The sequence below is a fragment of the Schistocerca americana genome, chromosome 5 (genome assembly GCF_021461395.2).
Source record: "Schistocerca americana isolate TAMUIC-IGC-003095 chromosome 5, iqSchAmer2.1, whole genome shotgun sequence".
Classification (NCBI taxonomy): Eukaryota; Metazoa; Arthropoda; class Insecta; order Orthoptera; family Acrididae; genus Schistocerca; species Schistocerca americana.
The window spans coordinates 253450839-253469997 of NC_060123.1; the positions used below are offsets into that span (position 1 = coordinate 253450839).

At 42.4% G+C, this 19159-nt stretch overlaps 1 protein-coding gene across 1 annotated transcript in view; it reads left to right on the top strand.

The window, feature by feature from the left end:
- The first annotated feature begins 800 nt into the window (after positions 1–800).
- Positions 801–19159, top strand: part of LOC124615900 (cuticle protein 19.8-like) — a 30907-nt gene continuing 12548 nt past the window's right edge. Inside the window, exons 1-2 of the mRNA XM_047144075.1 lie at positions 801–891; positions 10482–10817. Coding sequence (XP_047000031.1) covers positions 877–891; positions 10482–10817 — 351 coding nt within the window. The 5' untranslated portion in view covers positions 801–876. The remainder of the gene's footprint in view (positions 892–10481; positions 10818–19159) is intronic.

The following is a 19159-nucleotide window of genomic DNA, read 5'->3' on the forward strand; positions in this document are numbered from 1 at the left end:
ATTAGATTAGGAAACGAGATACTAAGAATCGTAGATGAGCTTTGCTATTTCGGCAATAAAATAACCGATGACGACAGAAGTAAAGAGGATATAAAATGTACACTGACAATGGCAAAAAGCCATTTCTGGAAAGAGAAATTTGTTAATATCGAATATTGATTTAAGTGTTATCAAGTTTTTTTGGAGGTAAAACAGAACTGGCAGGGCTGGACTAAACACAGGGATCGGTTGATAGGACACGTTCTGAGACGTCAAGGGTTCGACGATTTTGTGCAGGAGAAAAGTGTGGAGGGTTAAAGTTACAGAGAAAGATGAAGCGATGAATGAAGTAAACAGGTTCGAAAGGATGCAGGCTGCAGCAGTTTTTCGGAGATTAAGAGGTTTGCTTAGGATAGAGTGGCATGGAGAACTGTATGAGACCAGTCTTCAGACTGAAGACTGCAACAAGAACAAGAACAACACCAACGACAATTAAAATGTTATGAGTAGCTCTGGAAGTGGAGACGATGATCTGCCTAACCGAAAAGATGCAACAAATATGCAGAAAGCGAGTGAGTTTCATAACGTAAGTCAGCAGAGTGGAGCAGAAGACGGAGTTGTTTCGCCAGAGGGCAGGGCTCCCTGGCGGCCCTGATACCATCTGGCTGGCCTCGCGGTGACCCTTCACGGCGCATCCTGCCTGTAGCCGCCTGTCAACTCACGCCCAGTATGCCGTTAACTTAAAGGCCCGTTTTGTAATGCCTCGAGCAGACCGAAATGGCGCTATATAAGCGGTCTACATTCGCTCTTCCGTCTCAGTTGCCAGACCGCCCTCCCAAATGAAACGCTCCGTAATTGCGGACTGTATTTGCTGAGTGCGGCACATCTGAAGCGGCGATGCTGTGCCTGAAGGTAGAGTACCTGCTGTCGCGAGACAGGCAGCAGTCACACGAGAAGGGGCGTGGTAAACTAAAACTTTCCTCTCTTCTTTGGTACATCTCTGTCGCTACTGATCTCAACTGGACGCTCCTTAATTTCCTCTGTCCTGTGCACCGTCCTTAACCTACTTCTAACTTCTGCAGTTTTTACGGTCATCTGGTTTTCCGAGCCTTCTCCTTCTATTTCGTTTCTTCTTTGTCAACTTACGATCGATGAGACCCCGTTGAGGGCAACTTTTTTGCAATACATGCTCATCCAAGATGTTTTCCTCATTCATCTCGTTTCTATCAGCTTTCTTGTCCCTCTTATTCATAGAAATACTTCTTTATTCCTCATTCTGTCAGCACATTTCACATTAAGCACTTTCTTTCATTATCACATTTAAGATCTATTAAACTATTTTTCCTCTTTCTTTTTAGTTGCCCGTGTTCACTAGCATTTAACACTACAGCCTAGACAAACTATTTCTCAGATCTGTTTCATAGTTTTGTTGAAATCATTTCTGATGTCAACAAATATATCACAAAAAATGGTTCAAATGGCTCTGAGCACCATGGGACTTAACTTCTGAGGTAATTAGTCCCCTAAACTTAGAACTACTTAAACCTAACTAACCTAAGGACATCACAAACATCCATGCCCGAGGCAGGATTCGAACCTACGACCGTAGCGGTCGCGCGGTTCCAGACTGTAGTGCCTAGAACCGCTCGGCCACTCCGGCCGGCCCAAAAATATTTCTCATTTCAACTGTCTTTTTACCATACGCATTTATTCTAAGAAACTCCCAAAGTACCTAAAACACATTGCTTATTCCTGGATCTTTCCTTCCTATGATATTTTGGCGGATTTTACAAGTTTGCTGATTTTTATCACTTAGATGGTCTCTACATTTAACCTCATTCCATAATATTTTCCCACTTATCAACCCTCTTCCTATGATTCTATCAAGATTGCTTGATCATTTCCACGCTGAATTGTCTTTGTCCTTTCTCCTCCTACGCCTCCTGCTTTTCAAAAAACTTTTTCTGTTAGATTCTCAACACAATTATTGAAACATGTTGATGACAGGCAACAAATTTCTATAAAAATTCCTATATCCGTATTATCTACTTCTTTATCGGCTTCTTACACGAGGCATAACACGGTCTCCTCACAAAACATACTGAAATTCGATTTCTGAGTTGGAAATCTGCTGCGTAATCTTTCTTTGCATACAGAGGACATGGCGTCACAATTACTCACTTCACAGGGTTGCACTGCATTGCCAATCACTTGCATGTCCAAGCGCGTAGTGCAACTCATATGGATTCCACGTTTGTTGCATACCGCAGATGTTATTGTAGTTTTAATATCGAGCTGTGTAGTAAGAAAGACCGTGTCTCACCTAAGTCAGATTCATGAATGGAGGTATGAGGAAACAGCTGTTTTATGTGATCTTGTGTCAGCTGACAGCAACAAATCTCTCCCCACGGTTTTTACAATATTTCTAGAAGTAGCTAATAAATTACCACTTCAGCAAAAAGTCCTTTGTTAGTAATACTACCTGTTTTAGACATGTTGTATCGCCTTTCCAAAACTAACAACTCTTGTAAGTTTTGAAAGTGGGACACGGCATACTGTATTATTCGCCCTTGATGCTGGTTCCATGTCTGAAATAGAATTGGAAGCAGTTAAAATTTTTCGCTGTAGTTGTGACTGTTCGGGTCAAAATGTGTCAAGATAAAGGAACAATCCCCCGAAAGTGGTAGCATTACTGATGAAGAACAATTTAGCAGAAGAAGAATATAATCTATTGCATTTAATAAGTAGCATAGACACGTGAAAATATTAATAAATTAATTTCTTGATTACACAATGAAAGCAAATTTAGTTGGCGAGTATTGTGAGTTGTTCAGTGCCTTTCCTTGACCGGTAACCAATTCAGTTTTTTAAACAGTTCTGTGAAATTCTGCCTTGAGACAAACAAACCGGTAACCATTCACAATGCTGTTCTTTGTCTACACAGGATATCCGTATTTATCCAGCTGCGTATGCGTCCTGCGCTGTCCTACAAAGACATTATTAATCTCTTTTTTTACCTGTAAAAACTTCAGAATTTTCAGTTAACCAGTTAATGAATACGTGTATCCACGTATTGCTACTTCCTTTTAATTGTACTATACTACACTCCATTTTTAACTTAGAGGCACAACTGTTACTCCAGTAAAATACAAGACATTGCATATTTCTGGCATTGCTAGCTTCAAATCGATCAGGTTGTACGGATGTAAATCTTGCTCTTAAAATTTCGAGTTCATATGTTTCTGGAAGAGTCAATGAAAATATTGCTTCCTCCTGTGTAGATTTCGCGAAAAGAGTGTGAGGGTAAAGTCAGTTGGTTTCGATGTCGTGCGGAGGCTTGGCAACAGTCGCTCTTCCTGTCCATCAATTCGTGACTGGAACTGAAAAGGGGGGTAAGCGGTAGTGGCACACAAAATACCCTCCATTGCACACTGCCAGGAGGTTTTCGGAGTATCGGTGTAGACGTAGATATAGATGAAGCTTAAAATTTCCTCAGAATCTCATAATAAGCTTAAGCAGTTTTAACTACGTTAATGTTATACACGTTAACGCGTTATCTGAGGTCACACACACTTCATTCCACTGGCATTAAGACGTTTAATGAACACCGGGACCATGTTCGGTTTTCTGAGGGAATACCTAAATTCGTGCGTGTGCCTATGTGTCGGTTCCAGGATTAATAGACGTGACGTGCCTGTTGGGGAAGTATCACTTTAGTTAAAAATTCTGCCGGCCGTATGGTACAAATAAATTTTTTCCAGTAGATGTTTACGTCTTGCCAAGTCCTAATTTTTCCATGCCACAATATCTCTTTAGTAGGTTGATTCAAGATATTCAAAATATGTACATAATATGAAGAAAGCCGGCCGGAGTGGCCAAGCTGTTCTAGGCGCTGCAGTGCGGAACCGCGCGACCACTACGGTCGCAGGTTCGAATCCTGCCTCGGGCATGGATGTGTGTGATGTCCGTAGGTTGGTTAGGTTTAAGTATTTCTAAGTTCTAGGGGACTGATGACCTCCGCTGTTAAGTCCCATAGTGCTCAGAGCCATTTGAACCATTTTTTAATTTGAAAAACAGACGAGCTCCACTTCGCATGATGGAAGTCTTCGAAATCTGTCACGGTTGTCAGCAACGATGCAATGTTGTTTAACATGGTTTGGAGTCGTAGTTTGGAGTCGTAGTTTGGAGTCGTAGCTTGACGTAGACTAGATAGGAAAATTCCGTGGACTACCTATCGTCTGTAAACCAAGATCAATGCTAAGTCAATGGCCAGTAGAGAGGGAACGTTGAGACTGCCGTGAGCTCAAATCAGAAAGCCAGGATCATCTTAAGCAACACACAATCACAGAGTTCCATGACAAATTCTAGGTCCAGAAATCGAGATGACAGTTGTTCCGAATGTTTCAATGGCTAGATACGAAATGTCGATCCAACCGTGGGGTGGGTCAATGACCATAGCCATGTCATGAGGTTTCGGCGACCTCTTTCGCGGCAGCCGAAAGCGGAATTACGTGCCGAACAAATAAAATAGTTGCCACTCAGCGAATTTGTCACCATGTCTCTTGAATCAGCCGTGCGGGGTAGCCGCGCTGTCTGAGGCACCTAATCGCGGTTCGCACGGCTCCTCTCGTCGAAGGTTTGAGTCCTCCCTCGGTCATGGGTGTGTGTGTTGTCCTTCGCGTAAGTTAGTTTAAGTTGGGTTAATTAGTACGTAAGCCTAGGGAACCCTGACCTCAGCCATTTGGTCCCATAGTCCTTAGCAGAAATTTTTTCTCTTGAATCGCGGTATAATAGAGTATCTGATGATCGTTCCAAGACGCTTTCCATGCATGACTTCTAACTTCCAGCACTTAATCTCTGGGTAGTGTACAGCGGTCCGTTCTTTATGCACCAAGACTTTCTCTTGCTGATACAGAAAATGTCCGATTACCTAGTCTAAATGTTTAAAACGTTTTCCTAAACAACTGCCATCGATCAAAAGTAACGATCCCTCACGACTACATATCACGCGTGTTTTGTCAATGTTCTAGGGCTTAAATCGCCTCAACGTTTGCAGCGAACATTTTTCACTGTGCACGCTGGTAGTCGGAACTCCTTTCACTTGCATCAGCCATACATCTCCTTTCTCCCTGCGCAGCTACTCTGCTTCATATTAAAAGTAATTAAGTATCTCGAACAGAATGACCTCGACCATGCCAATTCCGAAAAAATCAGTATGCGAAATACAACTTGTGTTTTCTCGTACGACACCCTGAGAGTCCTGAATCAAGGCAGTCAGGTAGATGCAACATTCCTCGATCTACGAAAAGCGTTCGTCTCAGTACCAAATCAATGTTTATTAATGAAAGTACGATCATATGGGGTAAAAAACGAAATTTGTAGCTCGGTTCTTGGTAAGGAAGACGTAGCGTATCTTGGATGGAGAGCCAAGTGTAAATGTAAGAGTACGCTGGTATGCAGAACTTTATAATGAAAGTAACTTTCTCATGATGTGTCACTGCCAAATAAAATAGCCTGAATAAATTTGGACCATACACACAAAGAACTGCTACACTATAGTTCAAAATGTAACTCGGACTGGTATGCAGAACTTAAGGATGAAAGAAACTTTCTTATGCTGTGTCACTACCAGATAAAATCGCCCGAACAAATTTGGACTATACATACAAAGAACAGCTACACTATACTACAAAATGTAACTCGGAGAGATACACAATGAGACGAACAGAAATGACAAATGGTTCAAATGGCTCTGAGCACTATGGGACTTAACAGCGGAGATCATCAGTCCCCTAGAACTAAGAACTACTTAAACGTAACTAACCTAAGGACATCACACACATCCATGACCCAGGCAGGATTCGAACCTGCGACCGTAGCGGTCGCGCGGTTCCCGACTGAAGCGCCTAGAACCGCTCGGCCACTCCGGTCGGCCAGAAATGACACTTTTATTCAAAAACAAAAATTATTCTGAAGTCACCGCGATTCATGGTGGACCCCTGGACATTACAAATGGCGGGAAATGGTTCTTAATAGGGTCCGTGGCACATCGGACGGCAATGCATGCTCTGCAACATGCCACATGGCCACAAAGTTGATAACGCGTTCTTGTGGTCCGGAGTTTCATTCCTCCACAAGCGCGGTTAACAACTGAATGTAGGCGTGATGCAGTACGCCTCCCCAATGCATCCATGCTACCACTCTCCCCATATTTGAGCACGTAATATATCCAGCAACAGTGTCGAACATGATCGCTTTGGTGGTTCACTTATTATGGTGTGGAAGGGAATAATGTTGCATGCGACAACTGATCTCCAAATCTTTGAACACGTTACTTCACATGTAAACGTTGTTAAACCACTGTACTACTTCCCCATGTGCATCTTTTTATGAGTGCATTCGGCCTCGACTTCATTTTTATAGATGTCAATGCGCCACCGCATCGAACAGTGCAGGTAGAGCAGCCCTTAGAATGAGAGGCTATTCGGCCAATGGACTGGCCTGCACGTTCTTCGGCTTAAGTCCTACCGAGAACGTGTGAGGTGCGATCCAGAGACGTATGGCAGCACATCAGAAACCAACGATTAATTAGCAATTATCAACTGCGTTAGTGGAGGAATGGAAAACCCTATAACAGGAGCTCCTTACCATCCTTATGGACAGTGTGGAAACACGTTGCAGAGAATGCTTTGCTATCCATGGTGATCACACACTGTACCAAGAACCATGACCCGTTATTTTGTGATGACCATGGTACCACCATAAATCACACTGACTTCACTATAATTACTATCGTTGAATAAAAGTGTGATCTCTATTCATCTCATTACCTATTCCTTTAGCTTGCCTTCCGTACTATGCTGTAGCACTTCTTTCTATTTACGGTCCAAGTCTCATTGAGCTATGTTATTGAGCAGTGACGCAATATGTGAAAGTTACTTTTATCTTTAAGTTTTGCGCATCACTGTAATTTCAAGAGTGCAACAGGTAGTGTGTGCGAACCCTCGTTTTTCCACGTTGTCAGGCAGACAGTATCGGTAGTATCCTCAGGCTATTTACAGATGCAGTTATCTATAGTGAAGTACTATCTGAAAAAAACTGCAAAACATTCTTAGATTCTGATAAGGTTTTGAAATTATGCGAAGTCTGAGGAACTGCTTTAAATTTTCAGTAATATAAAACTGTGAGTTTTACAAAACGGAGGAAAGCAGTGCCATATGACTACAATGTGAGTCAGAAATGCAACCAGTCAACTCATACAAATGTCTCGTTGTAATATTTAATGGGGATATTAAATGGAATGACCACATAGCATAAGTGATAGGTAGAATTGTTAAACAAGTGTAGGCTACCATAAACTGTAATAAGTTAACAGAGACTAGAATAGTTTTCCTGGTTGCCTTGGTCAGTTCAGATCATGACTGCGGTTCCTCCACATTAGCCTTGAGGCATAACTATTAGGCGTTACTTAATTTAGATAGCTTGCTTTACATATGTGATCAGTGTCTTACTACATTGAAGAGCCAATGAAACTGGTACACCTGCCTAATATCGTGTAGGGCTCCCACACCCGACTAATAACTGAAGTTGTGGAGGAGTAAATTGGCACCATAAATCAGTAAGAGTACGAGGAGGTGGAGATTTCTTCTGAAGAGCTCGTTGCAAGACATCCCAGATATGCCCAATACTGTTCATGTCTGGGGAATTTGCTGGCCGGGGGAAGTGTTTATACTCAGAAGAGTATTCCTGGAGCGACTCTGTAGCAATTCTGGATATGTGCGGTGTCGCATTGTCCTGCTGGAATTGCCGAAGTCCGTCAAAGTGCACAATGGACATGAATGGATGAAGGTGATCAGACAGGATGTTTACGTACATGTCACCTGTCACAATCGTATCTAGACGAATCAGGAATCCCATATCACGCCAACAGCTCACGCCCCATACGATAACAGGGCCTCCACCAGCTTGAACAGTCCCCTGCTGACGTGCAGGGTCCATGGATTGACGAGGTTGTCTCCAAACCGGTACACTTCCATCCACACGATACAAATTGAAACGAGGTTCGTCCGACCAGGCAACATGTTTCAAGTCATTAACAGTCCAATATCGGTGTTGACGGGCCCGGGCGAGGCGTAAAGCTCTGTCATGCAGTCTTCAAGGGTACAACAATGGACCTTCGACTCCGAAAGCCCAAGTCGATGTGCTTCGTTGAATGGTTCGCACGCTGACACTTGTTGATGGCCCAGCCTGAAATCTGCAGGAATTTGCGGAAGGGTTGCAATTCTATCACGCTGAACGATTCTCTTGAGTAGTCGTTAGTCCTGTTCTTGCATTATCTTTTTTCGGCCGCAGCGATGTCTGAGATTTGATGTTTTACCGAATTCCTGATATTCACGGTACACTCGTGAAATGGTCGGACGGGAAAATCTCCACTTCATAGATATCCTCGACCCAGCCGGGAATCGAACCCGGGTTCGCTTGCATTGGAGGAGGGCACGCTATGCAGTGGGTTTACTTATATTTTAAATTACGTTTTGGTCACATAGCCTACGAAACAGTTTTGCTCTACGTAGATGTCCTCCTATCTGTTACTTAAAAATAAAGAGTATTATAAGAACATGGAAAAAATTTGAATGTTTAATTTAGGTACTATTCAAGTAAGTATATAATTTTTTATGTTTGTGCATATAAACTGTACTTGCTTCAAATGTAACTGATTTGTTTGTATCAACTAATTTTCCGTATATATAAAATGAAATTTATGTTTTATAAGGATATAAAATGTACAATGGACTAACACTAGACGACGAACAGTTATAATTACGCTGAAAACATGCAAACAAAAATTAAAGAGAAGTCGTTGGCTTCCCGTTTCTTTCTCATACAATCATTTATGTTTCTTTCCTTACCAGTGCTGCCAATACTACCGGTAATCCTACCATGTACTATGTCATTTACGTACTGACCCAAAATTACCGAAATGTAGGAGCGGAACTCTACTAACAGGTAAAGCAGATTTTGGTTCATTAGCAGGATACGGGAAAATTGAAAGTCTGTCCATAAAAGGTTGTTCATATACTGGGTGATTCACGAAGGAATGCAAATATTTTAATATGTTATTCTACAAGTAAAACTAAAGAAAAAGTTGATATAAACATAGGTCCGCAAATGTTTAGTTACGGCTAATAAAAGATTTTGCCTGAAATTTAGCAGCTTCGCTAATATGAAGCCATTGCAAAACTGTACGAGGTTAAAGTAAAGCACGATTTCCACTTATTTTGTTATTATTGATCTGGTGAATCTAATAAAACATGTCCCAAGTGTGTACCGGCAGTAGTCTTCCAGAACATCCAGAGAAGAAAAGAAGTAATTTCGTAAAATTTTTAGCTTATTAACTAATGGCCCAATTTGTTTTTTAAATTGCAGACAAAGTTTTCAATAGAAATTGTAGAGAATTTAATTTTGTAAAAATGATGCTAATAACGTTAAGTAAAACTGCATGTGTCAGATAATAGGCGCTTATTAATACCATAACACATGTGAATCCATGTTGAACTTAAATACACTAGTATTATTATGCTCTTTCACTGAAAAACACAGAAAACTAACCCATTTCAAGGTTAGGAAAGGACTGATACAACTCACTAACGGTTGCCAAGAATGACATAAACGTTTCTACGTTCTTAACGGAAAGTAAACAAATTTACGATAATGCTTGAAGCAGAAGAAATGAAATAAAATTTGTGGTGCCGCCGGACCTCGAGGTCCGGCCGCAGCTCAAATTTTATTTCATTTCTTCTGCTTCAATCAATGTCGTAGATAAAGAAGAGGCTTAAATGTCTCAGGGAAAAATATAATTATAAGACCTACAAAATAAATAAATTTACTTGTGTAATAATCTTTGCATTTCTTCGTGAATCACCCTGTATTTGGGATCCGCGATAAGTAGGACATATAGGGATATATGTAGTCTTCAAAGAAGGGCAGCACGAATGGTCACAGGTTTGTAAGACACATAGGTGAGTGTCACGGTTATGCTGAAGAAGCGATTGAATAATGACGCTAACTATTCCGCGAAAATCTATTTGAAAAATTTCAATAATCATCTTTAGGTGAGGAATCTAGGCGTACGCTACTACTTGCTATGTATCGCTCTCGTAGAGATCATAATGATAAGCCTAATTAAAGCGCGTGTAGAGACGTTTACGCAATTATTCTACCACTGATCTGTACGCGAATGGAACGAGGAACAGCTGCAAAGCGTGGTATAAGGAAAAAATTCCCTCTGGCAGGCGCTGCACTGTGTTCTGCAGAGAACACATGTTGATGTAGATGTAGAATCCTGGTGCTGTGGCAGTGAAGGCTGAGCGCCTTCCACTGCCCAAACGGGAAGTGGTGAGCAGCCTTACGCATTTAATACGCACCTTCCCATACCCTTCTTGACTTACTGTCTGACATTAGTTCACCGAATCGAATGTGAAAACTGCAACTACTGTGAACAGGTGTTGGTGAGCGTGTCCGCTCTGTGGGGTGCGGTGGCGCAGCAGCAGCAGCAGCTGGCGTTTGGAGGCTTCTCGGGGCCCCTGCAGGGCGGCAGGCCGCAGGACGCGTTCTCCCAGGCCCAGGGCAGGCCGCTGGCCGGCTTCGGACAGCCGCAGGCGACCGGCAGAGCTCTGGACGCGTTCGGGCGCTCGGCCGGCGTGCCCCCGGGCACCCTCCCACTCGCCGCGGCGCCGGCGCCGCCGCCCCCGCAGCCGCCGCCTCCTCCTCGACGGTCGCCGGCCGTCGGACTCCGGCCCGACGTCTCTGGCCGGTTAGCTGACGACGTCTTCGGACCGGTGAGCCTGGGAAAAACCTACCAGTTATAGTGGATACCGATATTTCGTTTCTGACTAACCGGTATTTTCCGGTATTAAATTTGGCCTCGGTTAAAAAAAGGTTCTTTTTTTATTTTTTGCTAATAACCGAGTAAAAGAGCCGAAAAACCAATTAGCCATAGCGGCAGAGTAAAATTTCTCGTTTTTAAATAAACCTTTTTTTAGGAAAGAAGTACTTTTTTCGTCAACTTTGCAACGGATTAAAATATTGCAATATTATAGAAAATGGGAAAAGCACTCTGTACTATTTAGATAATATTGACAGAATCGAGCACATGGCATAAGAACTGGTACAGCAGTGCTGAGACAATAATGTCGGGTTTCCCGTGTGTCATGGCTTAAGGTACGTGTGTAGGTGTGCAGGTGTGGTCTATACCAGACAAATGCTCCCTAGCTCCCTGAAAATTTCAGATTCTATAGAAGAATGGCCACTGTGTAGTAAAACATAATAAGCATGTATTAGTAAGCATGATGTGCTGCAGTTAATCAAATTATCAAGAAAAATACGTAATTATCATTCTACATCGGTTAGTGAAAGAGGTATTCAGAGAGCAAAAAAGGGGATTCAGAGAGGCAAGCTAAGGAAAGAAGAAAATTTTCTAAAATATGATTAGGTCGTGAAGTGTCTGGTGACTGAGAATATTCTTCTAATGGTCCAGGACTAAAAAAGGAAATTAACAGTTGAAACTCCATTCCATGAAAATATGGATGCTATCTTATAAATTATAAGGAACTTTTTCTTGTTTACTGTTAACAAATACCTAAATCATTGTGGGTTTGTATGGCATACCAGTTTACACATTTATTCATACCCTTTTCAGAATGTTTCAAACACCTAAGATTTACACCAACCAAAGCTTGTCAAACAATTTTTTTCTTCCAGCTATGAGACAATTTTCTCTGAACAACAACCGCTAATGTACTGAAATTAATCGGTGTTCAACATTCCAAACCTCCAAAACAAAAGAATTCTTTCTAATGAAAATTGGAGACTCCAGGACACCTTCACTAACTCTTTGTTCTGGGCAGTTCACTACCAATTACCACCATTCAAGCAAGCCTCACAAAGTAGTTCAGTGTTAAATTTTGTCACAGGGCGTACCCCTTCTGTAATTATAAATGGGGTAGAGCCAGAAAAAGTCTGGGAGCCAGGATCAAATCCTCATTAGGCACACAGTTTCAACTTCTTACATATAACTGCTGCAGCAAATATTCTGTTTAACAAAAATCCTTTTTGACATGAGGTATTTAATTCCAACTGTGTAAATTCTGTTGGTAGGTGAAAGTAATTTCTGCGGTTAATTGTGTGCTTCCAGGTGTTCTGCCAAATTATTGTTTCCATTTTACGCACAATATTTTGATGACTGAGCCAGTCATCTTCTTCAGGTTCTACGAGTTTCGCTGTTAAGTGTGTATATTCTCTGGCTGGACTCCAACCAGACTGAACTACTGTTGTCTCTTGTGCTGCTATTTATAGCCAAGTTCAATTCCCAATGTTCCCTACACCCTTTCATGCTTTTGTTTCCAGATCTCTCATGTATTCCTTGAAACTCAAATTTGCACAGCATTTCCCTACTCTAGTGGATGCGATGGCTATTAATAAATTGAGTGCCATTCCCAAGGGTTATTTAAATTGAAACCTATATCCCTGTTTGTTAGGTTTTCTGACAACTTTATTTTGATAGATTTTTTAATCATGCAGTCACAGAAACTAGACATTTACACCACAACATTGGTCTCATTGTATTACATTTCATGATTATATTCATGGCAGTGCTCGCGTGACAGCTGATTTGATTTGCTTGAATATTTTAGTTGTGTGGGTCGCTGATGTATCTCACATCTTTCCTTGATTGTTTCTGTGGTCTGCTATAAACAAGAGGATGTCACAGTTGCATAGAATGCAGTACACACCCAGATTACAGAGACCTAGATCGTCTTTTACAAAGAATACTTTTTATTTAGATGCTATGCTTTCATACAAGACTATCAATCTTTCTGGATACTTGGCCAGCATAAGGTAGATACGATACGTTTGGTGACTCTTTCTCAGTCTCAGCCCGAGAAGTGAGCATCTATCACACGATCAGTGAAAAAAAAAAAAAAAAGAAAAAAAAACGCCAGTTTTAAATTTCGGGCACGCGATGCTGTTCTCTCAGTTGTCCCTTTTGTTTTTTGTTTGTTTGTTTTTTTGGTCAGTGGTTATTGTTAGACAAGTATATTATGTGTGGCCCAACCTAAAAGGTTGGACACTCCTGGTCTGTACGTTAGATTCTCGCTGTCGTCGCCAGACATCCGTTGTACTGCATTATGGCTCTAACCAGTCTGGAAATATCTTTACAAAGTCAAGTAGGAATGAAGTACAAAGTTTCATTTGCTTTGAAAAATTAAAGATTTGTCTACCATTTCTATGAAGTAAGAAAAGAGGGTGCTAACAGTAAGTAACAAATTAATAGCTGAACAACAATAAAAATTGAAAGTAGCTGATCTGCTGCCTGTGTCAGCCAGCCGGTGTGGCCGAACGGTTCTAGGCGCTTCAATCTGGAACCGCGCGACCCCTACGGTCGCAGGTTCCAATCCTGCCTTGGGCATGGATGTGTGTGATGTCCTTAGGTTAGTTAGGTTTAAGTAGTTCTAAGTTCTAGGGGACTGATGACCTCAGATGTTAAGTCCCATAGTGCTCAGAGTTATTTGATCCATTTTTTGTTGCCTGTGTCAACATAATGTGCCTTTACCGTAGCCTTTGAAAACGGACAAATTAACATCAAAAACGAAGTTACTCAACGGTAGTTTCACCATTTAGTACTGACTACTCGTAACGTCCAAATAGTGGTATGATTCTCCATTACAACATAATTTTTGAGCAGCGTTTCAAAAAATTACAATCAGTAGGAGAATACTGGTGAGTTTTTGCAGTGTTCAACCAATTATCACACTCAGAGAAAAGCAGCGAACGGTGTACAGACTAAGTTTTCTTTTATTTGTCTTCTCAATTTAATATTTTGATTCTATGTATCATGAAACTTCGATTGCTACCTATACTACAGGAAATAATAGGAATAAAAAACCGAAAATCGGTTATTTCAGAAACCGGTTATTTTCGGCGGTTTTAACAGGCACGTTAAACTGGCGTGGAAAAAACCGATGCAACGGAAAACCAGTTGTTTCAACGATATCCGACATCCCGCCGGCCGGGGTGGCCGTGCGGTTCTAGGCGCTACAGGCTGGAACCGCGTGACCGCTACGGTCGCAGGTTCGAATCCTGCCTCTGGCATGGATGTGTGTGATGTCCTTAGGTTAGTTAAGTTTAAGTAGTTCTAAGTACTAGGGGACTGATGACCTTAGAAGTTAAGTCCCATAGTGCTCTGAGCCATTTGCACCATTTGCACCATCCCCATTACATAGTAGGGATGAGTGATACTGTTGTTGTGTTCTTCAGTGCAAGGACTGATCTGATGCAGCTCTCTGTGCTACTCTGTCCTATAAAATCTCTGCGTAACCACTATAACCTTCATCCATTCGAACTTGTTTCCTCTATTCGAGCCGTGGTCTCCCTCTTCACGCCCACCTCCCCCTACCACACTTCCCGTCATTACCAAACTGGCGGTTCCTTGTCCGCTCAGGATACGTCAACCTTTCTTCTAATCAAATTATGTCATAAATTTCTTTTTCCCTCCATAGTTTTTTGATCTACCCTTCTAACCTTTAGCATTCTTCTGTAACACTACATTTCAAAAGCTCCTGTTCTGTTCTTGTCCGACCTACTGTCCACGTTTCACTTCCATACAACGCTACATTTCCACATTCCCTTCCGTATAACGCTACACTCCTGACAAATGTCTTCAGAAAAGACTCCCTATACCATGTGGTTATAATTAAATTGTAGCTACTCACGGAGGTCCAGTGTGGACTGCAACTAGTATGGTAGTAAAAATTGGCAGATATGCTAATGCGTTAATGTGAAGCCGATTTACGCTGAAAAAAATTAGTTCCAATTTTGCCCATCAGGTGCCAATTTGACACTGTACAACATCTCGCCGACGCCTCTGTAGATCAGACTGAAGAAATTCTATTAGTGGCGGTTAATAATAAAATCAACTTTATGGCTTTCTCACCTGTTTGCCTTTTGAGCCCCATCCCGTTCCTATTCCAACACATATGGAAACATATCTATTAAATCTTTCTTGCATTCACAGCTCAAGATTTGTATCTGGAGGCCAAAGTTGGAACTAATTTTTTTCCGTGTACATCGGTTCCGTATTAACGCATTAGAATCTCTACCAATTTCCGCTGTCATACGATGATAACAGTCCACAATGAACGTCTGTGAGTATCTGCACTTTAATTATAACCACCCAGGATTAGATGTTAACAAATCTCCTTCTCAGAAACGCTCTTCCGCCTCTTGCCAATCTGCATTTTATTTTCTCTCTGTTCCAGCCTTCGTCAGTTCTTTTGATGACCTGTAACAAAACATATCTACATTTAGTGCCTCCTATCCTAATCTTAGTACCACAGCATCGCCTTATTTAATTCGAATTCATTCCATTATCCTTCTCTTAGTTTTGTTGACATTCATTTCGTAACCTGTTTTCAAGGTCGTATTCATTTCATTCAACTGTTCTTCTAAGTTATTTTATGTCTCTGACAGAATTACAGTGTCATCAGCCAACTTCAAATTCTTTTATCTACTCCCCGAACTTTTTCCAAATGTATCCTTGCTTTTCCTTCATAGCTAGCTCATTGTGGGAAGTGAATAATATCGGGATAGGCTACAACCCTATGTCACTCTCTTCTCAGCTAGTGCTTTCCTTTGATGCCATTTCACTCTTAGAAACTGCAGACTGATTTCTATACAAGTTGCACATGACCTTGCACTCATAATGCTATATCCCTGTTACCTCAGAATTTCAAATTTAGTCCAGTCAGCATTGTAAAAAGCTTACCCTCGATCTAAAAATGCTATAAATATAGATATACCTTTCTTCAACCTATCTTCTAAGATAAATCGTAGGATCAGTACTGCCTCTTGTGATCCTACTATTCCCCAAAACACAAAATACTCTTCTAGGTCAGCTTCTACCAGTCTTTCCATTCTTCTGTAAATAATTCCTGTCAGTATTTTGTAACCATGACTGATTAAACTGGTGCTTTGGTAATATTCTTAATTGTCACTTCCATTTTTTTGGAATTATAGATAACTAAGTATTGAAACAATATCATCAGTAGTATCTATGAAGAAAAAGTATTCCTCGCTGGACCCTATTACATTTTTAATAGTGTACTATTTACCAATGGAAAAGCTTCTTTCCATCAAGCACTTCGGTTTTGAATAGCAAAGACAAATCTATTCAGTTTTTATTACGTATCTCTTCTCACTGTTACAATTTCAATAACTTTTTGAAATAGCCCAATACCACTCGTGCCTTGTCACCATAATGGTCAGCCCCCGAGTTGCCTCTCGCAAATTATTAGGCGGAGGTAGCTCGGCAAGGTGATGTGTTATTGGCCTCCCTGTAGCGCATTCGTTCCTTCCGATCGTTCAGTCGCAACCGTTCCACACTGCCGCAGTGAGCCGTTAGTAGCTCTGCCCGGACAGAATGCAATTTGCGGATATGACATACACTGACGGAAAGAAGTCGACACCCGCAGAAGGAGTTGTGCGAAATAAACAAAATTGGTAGGTACGTTTCTACACCTGAAAGACGACGTCTATTCAAATTTCGTGCCAGCCGCCTAAGAGTGATATTAGTGGCGTCACTAGAAGGATGAAAATTATGTTTACTTTAAATACACCCCATTGACGGTAGTCCTTGACCACTACAGGGGGGGGGGGGGGGGGGGAGCCCATCGTGTTCGGCTTTTGGCTCTGGGGCATCGTACTGCATCAGAAATTTGAGCAGCAGTCAGAACCAGAGTGACAAGTTACTAACCGGTTACTTCAGTGACAGCCCCGAGCCAGACGCCCTGCAGCTTGCATTCAGTTGACCCCAAACCACCGCCATTTGCGAATTCAGTGGTGTCAAGCGAGAGCTCATTGGAGGGCAGAGTGGTCTGTTGTGATGGAAAAAAGTCACCACCATTCCACATCGCAGGTCTGTTGTGACGGAAAAAAGTCGCCATCATTCCACATTGCAGGTCTGTTGTGATGGAAAAAAGTCGCCACCATTCCACGTTGCAGGTCTGTTGTGTTTCCTGATGAAATCTGGTTCTTCCTCGGCGCCAATGATGGCCACGTGTTGGTTAGAAAGAGGCCACTCAAGGGCCTACAGCCAACCTGTCTGGGTGCTAGACATTCTGGACCTATACCTGGAGTTATGGTTCCAGGTGTGATATCGTATGACATCAAGAGTACTCGTATGGCTATCCCACGTACCCTGACTGAAAATCTGTACCTCAATCTGGTGTTTCGTCCCGTTGTGCTGCCATTAAGTAACAGCATTTCAGGGTGTGTTTTGCAAGGAGCAATGCTCGCCCAAATGCTGCTATTGTAACCCAGCGAGCTCTACAGAGTGTCGACATGTTGCCTTGGCCTGCACGATCAACTACGTCTGTCTCTAATCGATCACATATGGGACACCATCAGACGAAAACTCCAGCGTCATACGCAGCCAGCGTTAACCGTCCCTGTATTGGCCAACCAAGTGCAACTGGCATGTAACTTCATCCCACAGAATGACATCCGGCGCAACACACTACATGCACGTTTGCATGATTGCGTTCAACATTCTGGCATTTACTCCAGTTGCTCTAAGTACTATGGGACTTAACATCTGAGGTCATCAGTCCCCTATACGTAGAGCTACTTAAACCTAACTAACCTAAGGACATCACACACATCCATGCCCGAGGCAGGATTCGAACCTGTGACCGTAGCATCAGCGCGGTTCCGGACTGAAGCGCCTAGAACCACTCTGTCACAGCAGCCGGTGCAGGCATGGAGCTTCAATAAAAAATTGCCCAACTGAGAGTGAGTACCATGCACAGTTAAATGTGTGATTGTGTGCAACAAATTATGTAACTGAACTTCATCAGCAGTTCTTATTCCATACCTCCATTTTTGTTGCGATTAAAAGAGACAGGAGATTGTTAAAAAACTGACAGTGCCAATCCATTCCATCGATAACCCTATTCATCCAATCATCTCCGTCCACCTCTCACTGCTATAAACGTTATAAAGTTCATGGCGATCGTACATCAAAACATTCACGCAGTCCAGTGACCACACACCCTCGAGAAATTCTCCTTCGCTGCCTGCTCTGTGTCCATCCAAACACCCAGGCCACCTACCCTCTTAGTCCAGTCCACTTCGTCTTCAACCGCATCGATACCCCAAGGTAAACCCTCTCTATCTCTCACTCACATAAACCACTTCCAAAACCTTACAATGGCACGACAGCAATACGGTATCCTCTTCCGCAACATCCCATCACACACAACAAATAAACTGTTATTTACGCAAACCATGTCGCAATACAATGTCCATACCTTTATTTTAAACAAGAACCTCCCCCAACTCTAGCACTCCATCCGAACCAAAAAAATGTTCAAATGTGTGTGAAATCTTATGGGACTTAACTGCTAAGGTCATCAGTCCCTAAGCTTACACACTACTTAACCTAAATCATCCTAAGGACAAACACACACACCCATGCCCGAGGGAGGACTCGAACCTCCGCCGGGACCTGCCGCACAGTCCATGACTCCAGCGCCTTAGACCGCTCGTCCATCCGAACGTTTCACTATAACATAGTGTAAACGACCCATTCCCCTGGCCGAAGGCCGAGTTGCAGTGGGGCACCAAGAGAACACTTCTGTTCGACCACAGGCATTTTATGACTTTCCCAATGAATACCTTATTCAAATCCTCTCCTGAAAAACCTCCACAGTACCAGTGCCAAATCCGTCCTCACACCGACATCCTCTATGACGTCCTCACCACACAGACCGTAACTTTTCCACTTCTAATACTGCTTCTGACCATTCCTAGCCAATTTCTGGTAGAACTCCTGCGTGGCATCAGTTTATTCCCAACCTCCAAGGTGACGTAGTTCCCGTCCCACAACACAGCCGCCCCAGACTTTATTCTAGTATCTCATAACCGCCATATACGTATCACCACGTGAGTGCAAAATGGTTCAAATGGCTCTGAGCACTATGGGACTTAACTTCTGAGGTCGTCAGTACCCTAGAACTTAGAATTACTTAAACCTAACTAACCTAAGGACATCACACACACCCCTGCCCGAGGCAGGATTCGAACCTGCGACCGTAGCGCCTAGAACCGCTCGTCCACCCCGGCC